The following is a 10,721-nucleotide window of genomic DNA, read 5'->3' on the forward strand; positions in this document are numbered from 1 at the left end:
GCTCTTACGTTCAGCAATAAGAAATCATCGAAATAAATGTGATAGATAAAATTCTTGGTTTGTCTTCTTCCTTTCTGTCTACATCCATGTTCTGTCAGTTATCATGTCATGGTGGTAGAAGGCTTGGTATAGCAGCTCAGATGTCCGTTTTCCACGCCACATTGTCCAGCTCCTCCTGGGGGACCCAGGTGTTTTCAGCAGCTGTGGGCTGATCTTGATGACGTCACCGGATCTTTTGGGCCCAAATAACAAAGATAAATTCTAGTTTTGGCGCATACATGCAAAATTACAGTCCTGATGGCAAGTAGATAACTTATTGGTTGATATTGCCCAGGGTCATGTTTTAACATTAGCTAAAACTATCAAACAATAAATGATATGGTAGACTGCATTACCTGCCAGCAGAAAACAAGCAAGTTCTGCGTTACTCTGAAAACATTTGTCCCTCATCAGCGATTTCCATTTGGGAAAGGCCACACCAATGCTTATCCTTGTTTTATGCTGTCTCCTGTCCCGATTTTGTTTTGGTTCTTCATGTTTTCGCTTCTTTGACGACGAGGATTCTTCTTCTGCTCGCGTTAAGTAATAAGGATGATCCTCCATTAGGAAACATGTGGGTTCTCAAACTTCTCTCAAAAACAAAATGCTTAGCAGCCACTAGCGAACACGTTTTCCTCTACTTTCTTCTTCGTAATGCAGCCGGCGCTATCGCTCCACCACCGTCAAGCTGCCACTTCATTGTAATGTTGTCCGTTCTGGCCTACTGTAGAAAACATGGCGGTGCAACATGGCGACATCCGTGGAAGTGGACCCACTCCCATGTACATATAAAGGGCTTATTCTAAGGTAATGGAAACAAAATGATTCTCATTTTCAGGCGATTATACACTAATGAAAACATACTTATAAATATTATATTCCACTCCTGACAAAAGATCTCTCTAAATATTACATACTGAACCTTTAATCAATGAACACGATAAATATCACATTAAATGAAAGCTTCCTGCATTTGAATCACTGTATTGTGTAGTGTAAAACAACAACAATCAACAGATCTGCATGAGAAAAATATCCAGTCCACATAAATGAGACACATCCAGCTCTTAAGGGCAGATGCCAAACAATTTAGGAATTCATGTTATTTTTGTATAATCCAATCAATGACATAAAAAACTGAGAATGCTCCTCTAAAATAGACCGGAGAGCTCAACACCTAAAACTGTGCTGTTACATCTGTCATGTAGCTAAAACATCTGTCATGTTTTAGCTGCCTTGTCATATTACTTTCTAAACCATATAACAGAATGATCAAGAATGAATTCCTCATTCAGTGGCATTCCCCTTTACAATCTTGACAATGTATTGAAATGTGATTGACAATCTCATAAAAAAGTACATTTTCCCACAATGACAGTGCAAATAAATACATAATCTCTCCTTCTGATGAAAACCACATGACTGCAATTTTGACAATTTCATACTTTTAGGACAATTTAGGAAATTGTTTTAGGACGCTTTCTAAATGAGGGGTTGAACAAATGAAAATCCCCTCCGACAAACACCTACCCTAAATATCCTGCTGGTTTACGCAGTAAGCAACCTCTTGTGCTCAACATCTACTGCATTTAAATAGTCAGGAAATACAGTGTATCAGGCAAACAAACTCTCTCTAATATAATTAAATACATGGGTTGTGAGTCAAAACAAGCAAATCCTTTAAAAAAAACTACTCATCCCTGATAGCTGTGTAAACATGTAAATATGTATCACATCCCAACACTCTTGATATATTTAAAAACAATGTGAAGCAGACCTGCTTTAGGTACCGTCAGTCTGACATCATATCCTATAATTCATAGGGCAGAACAGTTGCATCTTTATCTGCATTTTAGTACTTGGATTTGGATTAGTCCTTAAGAGTTCGACAAATTCCATGATTCCTGAAATCTGTACCAGTTTTACTCTACTGAACCGTTCTAGTGTCTAGACTTATGTCATCCAGTGCTCCCTTCCTCCCCTTTTAATTCTGCACTGCGCCAAACAAAACAAAAATCTGCTTCTCAAACCACTTCAAATAAACAAGGACATCATTCAAAGATAGGGACTAAAAACATTTGAGTTTGTGAATCCCATGCTGATGAAGGCCTAGAAGATGAGATGGAACTGATACCCATGATGGTGCTACACTCTCCCATCCCTCCATCAGGACAAGAAGGTCATGAGTTGTGGATGCACCATGGGATAGTGGTGAAGTTATTTCCCCCAAGAAACCCCTTTGTCCAGGTCTCCATCACCGTGCCAAAAGCCATTCACATCGCTCGCAGCCGGAGAGTCCCTCCCTCACTAGTTTGGTTGCCCGTTACGTCGCTGTTTCCTGGCAGCAAGGGAGTGAGCTCTGAAAATAAATAAATCATTTTGCGTGTTATTGAATAATTATTTGGAGTTTTGTGTACAGGTTTATTAAGTCAATTCAAGTTTATTTATGTGTCCCGAAATCTCAAGTTTGTCCCATAGGGCTGTACAGCATTAGCCTCTATCCTTAGGGAAATACATAGCTGGAGCCAATAGTCGGTTAGCTTAGCTTAGCATTAAGACTGGAAACAGCGGTCGACAGCTAGCCTGGCTCAGTCCAATGGTGACTAAATCTGCCTACCAGCACATCTAAAGCTCACTAATTAACACGTTGTATCCCGTTGGTTTAATCTGCACAAAAAACAAAGTGTAAAAATTATAATTCACATTTTTTTGCCCAACCCCACATAAACAGTGAATGGTCTTTTCGACACAACATGAGAGTGATATTGATCTTTTTATCTAACTATGTCAGAAAGCAAATAAGAAAGTCAAACTATTGCTTTAACAGACGACTAAAAAGAAGTGCTACCTAATATCGTGACTCTTCCAAAAACAAGACAATAACAAATATATTTTTTAGGATATTAGATAATGCATCAATCCTCAAAGTAAAAACACTGAAAGTAAAACTGATTATTATTATATGATGTGCTGTTAAACATTCCTGTTTGTATTCTGGGAAACAGCATGCATGCACAGGAAACCGGTTTTGTAGAGGTAATTGTTACAATCGCACTTTTTTGACCTACCTTTTCCTCCACCTCTAACTCTCTGTTTCCTGTAATTTCTCATCTTTCCCTCGACTTTTCCTTGAAACCCCAAGGTAAAATTACACTGAGACACATGATTAGCGCTTGTCTATCCATAGTCCAACTCATACTCGTAGTTTTTGAAGGTGGCAGTTTAAATGGTAATAAACTAAAGATGGTTATAACTTCAAACAGAATGCAGACCATCAGTCTGCACTGAGACTGATAAAAGGTAGCATTATGGCTGGACTGAATTAATAATAATTAATATAAAAATTAATTATACTAAATTTGTTTCATACTGATTAAATCCATGTCAGCTACTATGCACAAAATCATGTTAGATAAAAGTTTGAATTGCATGATAATATAAAGTAAACCAAACTCGTGTTTTGTTTAAATTTGTGTCCGGTCTCATTCTGAGAAACTTTTATTACTTTATAAAATGTGTTTAAGGATAACACAATATAATATCATCAAGACAGAACTATGCTAAACAATAGTAATGAATTTCTACATTTAAAATGTAATTTTAAATCATTCATAGAATACAAGAATAGAATTTGGTCTTTTCCTGCCTCTCTGTACTCACCTTTCATCTCGGTTTCCATCTTGCTGTCGTTAGTTGCAGCTGAGTTCAGACGGTTGCAGCTGTTGTTAGCTGCTCCAGTGTTGGCTACTGAGGGGCTGCTGGCAGAGTCAGCTGCATTAGTTTTTACTTGATCCTGTTTCCCTGCAGCACCGGTAGGTTTATTCCCATCCACGCTGTCCATCTTCACCAGACAGAGAGTCTGCAGCAGACCCATGGCGTCAAAGTTTTCTCCGGAGCATTCACCTCGTCTCCTCAACAACTCCAAGACCTAAAGTCAGAAAACATACAACAAAATTGGACAAAGGAAAAAACAACCATATATTCCTTAGTTGCTGAAATAAGTAATTGTATACTACACTACACTACTATTTACACTATTATTGTGCTTTCACCACTTTTTTGGTTTGTCTGATAACATTGAGAGATACAGTAGGTTGTTCAGCAGTAAACGTTTGATACATTTTACACTCAGAGTTTGGAAACTCAAATAAAATGGTGGACAGTAAATATAGTACACTACATAGTAAATAGGGAGTGATTTCTGACACAGCCATGGACACTGGCACACAAACACACAATACGCCAACACACCTTGATGTATTTGTAGGACTTCAGTTCGCTGATGTTCTCCTCCAGGTAGAGCAGATACAGAGAGAGATCGTCCCAATGGCCACCGGGGGTGGGCAGGACGCTCACGGTGGGCAGCGATTGGTAGGTCTCCAGGAAGCGGGCGTATCCATGGCAGAAGAGGGGACGGAGAGTGGCGTAGATCACCACGGGGATCAGTGCAATGAACAGGACCAAGTTGACAAGGCTGGAAACAGAGGAAAACAAACTGCATTTTGACATGTAGAGAGGGGGCATTTAATATTACAATTTGGCCGTGTTATAGAACAACAGGACCAAACAGAATGTCAAAAAATCTATATACAATATAATGATTGAAACAAAATCACAAAATTTTAAGTGAATAACAACTATGAAGTTTCTCTGGATAATGGTGCTAAGTCACATTACAAAAAAAACAGAATTAACTGGAAACAGGAACCATTATATAGGTGGACAAAATGATAGAGGCACCTTATGATATTAATGCCATTCAGTACTATTATTATAAAAATAAAAAAAGGACCTCAAATCCACACATTCTGACATAGTCCGAACATAAACTTGAGCCTCACAGAGGCAGATTCCATTGTAGAGCTATGTTTTGGAGTACATTATATTATACACGGGTTCATGTTATTGTGTACACCTTCTGTAGTTGTTGTTGCAGGAATCAACCTGGGACTTTTGGCCTGACCCTCCCAACTTATATCTGATGTATTTCAGGTGAGCCACACATTAAATGCACCTCAGTATGTTTCTATCACAACCAAACGGCGTACTATACAGACAAATACCTCAGCAAAGAGAAGACTCCCACAGCAATGAGTTTACACTGCACCTTGTCGGGGATGCCCGGGTCGGAGGCAAGCAGGCCGACACGCAGCATGCAGCCAAACTCATCTGTGACGGAGGCCAGGCGGAGGTAGTAGGCCAGATAGATGCAGGCACACAGCAGCGTGACAAAAGTTAGGCCACGACAAAGCAGGTAGTAAAACAGCAGCACCCGCGAGCAACGCTTGGTCATCAGAAACTTCTCCACCAGCGGGTAATTGAAACAGCCCTCGGTAGGGTCGCTGGCAGAAGAGTTAGGAGAATACAGGAGCAGGGAGAGAAACAACAGTGAAGAATGTTTGCGTGATTTCATTGACTGGCTTAATAACTATGACAAGATCAAAGAGATCACCTGGTATTTAGTAGGAATAAAGTAGGAAAATCCTCTTCTGTCTGTTACATAGTGCTAAATGTAGTATCTTTAAAAGTAAATATTTCATCCTCCTCAGAAGTCCCCATCTCTGCAAATCAATAACAAATGTATCACCTTGTCTTGAACTCTGACTGTACTTCCTTCTTGGAGTGTAATTTAGAAAGTTAAAGTGTAGCAGCAAGATGAATAATTTACATTTTTTACATTACATTTTACTTTTTTTTTTTAACAAAGTTAAATCAAATTTTGCATGTGACATAAATAATCAAAAGTTGTAGTAGTACCCTCCTATCACTGGGCTGATCTGTGTTATTTAATGAAAACTGATTAGTGCCATCCAAACTATTGTATGACATACAATAGAATTAAAAATCAACAATTAAATGTTGTTCACCAGTATGTAGAAGGTCAATTACTGTCCCGGTGACATGTCACAAGATTTAAATAATCAATAAAGCTATTCACGCTGTATGACTGTGCGCCTGTGTCAACAAGATGGGTTGGGTCCAGAATTGATTTAGAGATAATTGCTGGTAATACGGTAATACCCCCCCTAATTGTCATAGGGTATTTCACATGCTGCAACCAGCAACCAGTTTTCTTCTGCGATGCTAAATCTGAACCCAACCTTAGCCTAATCCCAAACATTTTCTCTGCAAGTCTGAGTTGATTTCAGGTATCCTACTGTACCTGTCTGGGGTGAGCAGTCCTGAGGTGGCGATGCGTTTGGCCAGAGTGACAGCACGGTTGTAACACCGGTCCAACTCCTCCATAATGAAGCTGAGGTCCGACTGCAGGAGGGGCGCCACAGAAAATCTCCAGAACAACGCAGGGGTGTACATCAGCACCGCCACCAGCAACAGAATGTAGGGAAAGAACTGGAGAGAAGAGACAGGATTGGGGTCAACAAAAATGTTAATTAACAAATCATATTACTAGCAATAACATTCCTACTCAAATAATGGCTGATACAGTCCAAGTCTCCACCAAAGCACAGGAGTCACTGCATAAGGGTATGAAGATTAATTTTATCAGTGTGCGTTGTTTGGCTCAACGGTCATATTATTGCAAGTTCTGATAACAGTTAGAGTGCAGTAGTGCTTCTGCATGGCAGCAGCAGTGTAACCGTATTTAGATGTAGCAATTCAGTCCTTGTGTGTTGCATTTTCAAACCAGTAATATGCTTGTTTCATTGCATATAGCAAAACAAACAAACAAACATCAAATCTGCTACCCCCTCATTCATAAAAACGTGAAAGCCAGACTGTAACTTGAATACTACATCAAGTGTTCTCCCTGGCTTTTAGAGAAGCTTGAGTTGGGTTTCAGCGTCACCACTCCAGTGGATTTTGCACTGAAATGGGAGCTAATGACTTGCCTACCGTGCTGCGAATGGCTCAGACCCATCCTACATCCAGAACATGGTCAAACCAAACCCAGCCCATCCACTACGCTCTGCTACTGCTAAGCGGCTTGCTACTCTCTCACTACGAGGGGGGCCAGCCACCGCTCGGCAAAATCATGACTGTTTGCTGTCCTGGCTCCACAACAGTGGAACGAGCATTGACATCAGCACAGCAGAAACTCTACACTTCTTCTGTCGCAGACTGAAAACTCATCTGATCAGACTGCACTGGCCCATAAAAACTTATCTAAAAAAAAAACAAAAAACAAAACCCTTTATCTCATTGTTTCTAAATGTAGCACTTGAAGCAGTTCAGCATATTTGATGAAGCTGATGTACTTGCATGATTATTGCAATTTTTGGGTTGTAGCCACACGGTTGAAATGCACTTATTGTAAGTCGCTTTGGATAAAAACGTCAGCTAAATAAATGTAATGTAATGCAAACTCTTCAATAACACAATAAAAGCACTGGGGCTGATGATAAAGACATAAACTCACTTAACAGTTTCAGGTGTGGGTGTGTCCATTTTTATCAATGACCCAACTTGAACTTAAAGCTTAAAATGGTGCAGCAAACCACCATAACTCGTCTGATTACTCTCTATTAATCTCCAAAACGTAAAGAGACACACACCCATTACTGCACTCTATTCTTAGCCTTAGCCTAGTCAAGTCAACTTTTATTCATATAGCCCAATATCACAAATCTCAATTTTCCTTTATGGGGATTTACAATCTGTACAGCATACAACACCCTCTTTCCTTCGACCCTCCTACAACATCTTACTAGAAATATTCTCACCACACACTAAAAATCACAAAACAAAAGCTGCCTGTGCACAAGTGAAGTTTTACAAACTAATTTTAATGAAATACACCATACAAGGAAATCACACAACATACAGAGAACTCACATTTTAATGATTTAACACACTAATGATGTAACTCACTGCTGTGTAAAAAAATCCTTTACAGGAAACTCTTAACGTTTAATTTAAAATCAGGTTAAACAAGTGGATCCTGTTAAACACTAACTTTTGGGAGATTTTTAAGAAAATGACTGTCAGACTTTTATTATTTCCACACGTCATGGCACACTAGAAGGATCCTCACTTTTATTTATACCTATATTAATCACTGCATGGCACGATGTCTCATTAAAATACTGTCTGTTCCAGCAGTAGAACTGTCTAAACATGCCTTGTTGTTCTGGTAGAAGGTGTGTTACAAACCATTTTCCCGTATGGTATGTGTGTGGACGAGTTTAAATCATCAAACTAATGTTTAACAATTACACATTTGAATAGGTTCAGCAACTGTAACACTGTTTGCCTGTGTGTGTGTGTGTGTGTGTGTGTGTGTGTGTGTGTACCTTGTGCAGCCACAGAGGTAGTGTGTGTGTATGTACGGCTGCCCAGCAGTATGAATCCACATACGCAGCCTGCCTCCAGGAGAAGTTAGTAGGAGCAAAACAGCTGATCTGAGTACCTGAAAGAAGCATAGAGACAGAAAACAGACACACAAAACGTGAGTGTAAGAGTAAATGATAGGAATGAGAGTGAAAATTTGTAATGGAGCACATTTGATTTTTATTATTTTAACGTTTTAATCTGCAGACTTCTCTAAAGACTGACAAGGCTGTTCATTGGTTTGACACTGCTCTCAAACCCATGATGGCAGGATTATAATCAGTCTGAATCTTTATGTAAAAGGTTCAAAGCTCATGTAATGGCAGATTTAGCTTTTTTCTTTAGAATATCTTCATAATATTTGTTGACTGTGCGCTGCTCTGTAGCCATTAACATTGCAGATCTCTCTCTAATTCTCCATCCTCTTCGTTGTGAACTGGTGTGATCTGTGACATTTCAGGTCTGTGGTTTAATCACATGCAGCTATCCCGACTAACATGATCAGGCTTCAATTAGCCTTGGCTTAAACCTGAATCTACAGTTTAACTTAAGTCAGGTTTTTCACAATAAGTCCAGTTTTTCTTAGCCTCATTGCTGGAATAACCCCCTAGTCTAGAACTCTCTGAGCTAGACTGGATCTGGTCTTGGATCAGACTTTGTGGTCTTGACTCCAGTCCTGGCTCACCACTCACCAACTGAAACTTCTTGAGCGAAGGCCAGAGAGATGAGGAGGAGGGGCAGGCCCACTGCCACGCAGGTCACCATCTTGTCCACAGCCAGCTCAGTTCGGATGTTGCGGTATCGAGCCTGGTTCGGCTCTTTCAGCAGGAAATCGCTGAACATGTACTCCGTAGCCACATGGGCGATGGCCATCTCACCGCTCTTCTGTTACGCTAACAACACCTGTGGACACAAAAAAAATAAATAATCAAGAAACACTTTGTTTTCATGTTTCAGATATTAAGAGTAATTCTCTGTGTAGAATATGGACATGTTCCTTGACACTGTCTGAAGGTCCTTTTGTCTTTTTGACAGGCAAATTTCATTGGTAGGATGCAAAGCAAGGTGTCAGGTAAACTGTGTGTGGCTACTTGCCAAAAAAATCCCAGACAAAGTTTAACAGACTGGTGGCTGGTTAGTTTCCCAACTTGCTTTCTCTTCTTCCAAATGCAGCTCTAACACAGTTCATCCTAAATGAATAACTTTGTTAAGACGATTACAAACTTGATGATCACCTTAATAACCTTAAAGTACAAGTGACATATGTCTACAAATACATCTTAATCTTGTTTTTATAGAGTAAAATTAAGATGGTATGATATAAATTCCATAATGGGCAATCTTTTCCTTACTCTTCCTTGTGTCTGTCCCACTTTGGCTCACTAATAACAACATTTCCCTATTTATCTTTTCTCTTATGTATAATATCATTCTGAAGTCACATGCATATTGTCAAAACATGTTTGTTGAAAACAAACACTTGTAATTAGTAGGCATAAACTGGTTTAAATTAGTATAAACCACGATTTGACGGTCACCAACTGTGAATCATCATTTAACCGCCATTTTAATCTTCGATGCAACTCTAGTCTTGCTGGTTTGCTTCAAATTTCTAGAGGTTAAACTTAGACATCGTACATGTATGTATTTATAAAACCAAGGCTGAAAACAACTCGTGACTGTCTTCCCACAGCAACAACAACAGGCTCCTTTGTTTGGCTGGAGCTGGATCTTTTGCAGTGGATAGTAGTAGCATTTTTAGTTAATACTATTATTTATTATATTTTTTTTCCAGAAAAAAATGTCACTTGATTTGGAGGCTAGGTTAACTCTGAGTACGTTATTTAGCCAGCTATGAGCATACGTTAGGACTATGATGTGTGACTGATCGGAAAACGAAAGTCTTAAGCATAAATAAACCATCACTTTTGCGTTGACTTCACTTAAAAACTATTCAGTAACTTCACACAGATCGGTTAATTTTAAGGATCAGAAGAAACTACCGCTACTAAATGAATAATGACATTATAATGCAACGTTAAGTTATTGTAAAACGGAATAAATGAACTTACCTACCGACCTGCTCCGGCTAAGTTTAATTAGACTATTAAAGTGTCATGGCTGCGATAACACAGCTTTGGCTGCAGCAAAGGTAACTTAAAGGTGTTTTCCAGGACTGGAGCTAAAAGATGCGGCAGACATTCAACAGATGAACCCACAAACACAACTTTGTCTTCTTCCTGTAAGACAGAAAACTCCTTCCGCCCTTCTTTAAAAACAGATGCCTTCAAGTGCAAATCTGCAGCTCTGACTTTCCAGCTGTGATGCTGCCTTCAAATAGAGCTCGTGAGTTTGTACTTTGGGAAGCCGAGTACACAGTATTTATGCCTTTA

At 39.4% G+C, this 10,721-nt stretch overlaps 1 protein-coding gene across 3 annotated transcripts; it reads right to left on the reverse strand.

Moving 5' to 3' along the window:
- Positions 1-942: 942 nt before the first annotated feature.
- LOC122879339 (pannexin-1-like) lies at positions 943-10,652 on the reverse strand. Of its 3 annotated transcripts, none has more exons than XM_044203332.1 (8): positions 10,405-10,648; positions 9,021-9,231; positions 8,292-8,407; positions 6,203-6,390; positions 5,103-5,381; positions 4,291-4,513; positions 3,700-3,967; positions 943-2,398 (listed from the first exon to the last, which is right to left on the reverse strand). In XM_044203332.1, exons 2-8 carry the CDS (start codon positions 9,199-9,201, stop codon positions 2,313-2,315), a joined length of 1,341 nt encoding a protein of 446 aa, XP_044059267.1. In that variant the 5' UTR covers positions 9,202-9,231; positions 10,405-10,648; the 3' UTR covers positions 943-2,312. The 3 variants fall into 3 exon arrangements, with proteins under 3 accessions (XP_044059267.1, XP_044059266.1, XP_044059268.1); XM_044203331.1 differs by having other exon boundaries at positions 10,401-10,646; XM_044203333.1 differs by lacking the exon at positions 5,103-5,381 and having other exon boundaries at positions 10,401-10,652.
- Between the last annotated feature and the right edge of the window lie 69 nt (positions 10,653-10,721).

The sequence above is a fragment of the Siniperca chuatsi genome, linkage group LG7, assembly GCF_020085105.1.
Source record: "Siniperca chuatsi isolate FFG_IHB_CAS linkage group LG7, ASM2008510v1, whole genome shotgun sequence".
Taxonomy (NCBI): Eukaryota; Metazoa; Chordata; class Actinopteri; order Centrarchiformes; family Sinipercidae; genus Siniperca; species Siniperca chuatsi.

Excerpts from the sequence above, each read along its gene's own strand:
- LOC122879339 (XM_044203332.1), bottom strand. The coding sequence starts at position 9,201 with ATGGCCATCGCCCATGTGGCTACGGAGTACATGTTCAGCGATTTCCTG. Across the intron at positions 6,391-8,291 it reads TACCTCTGTGGCTGCACAAG|TTCTTTCCCTACATTCTGTT; the intron begins GTACACACACAC and ends TCTTCTCTCCAG. Across the intron at positions 2,399-3,699 it reads GATGGAAACCGAGATGAAAG|AGCTCACTCCCTTGCTGCCA; the intron begins GTGAGTACAGAG and ends ATTTATTTTCAG.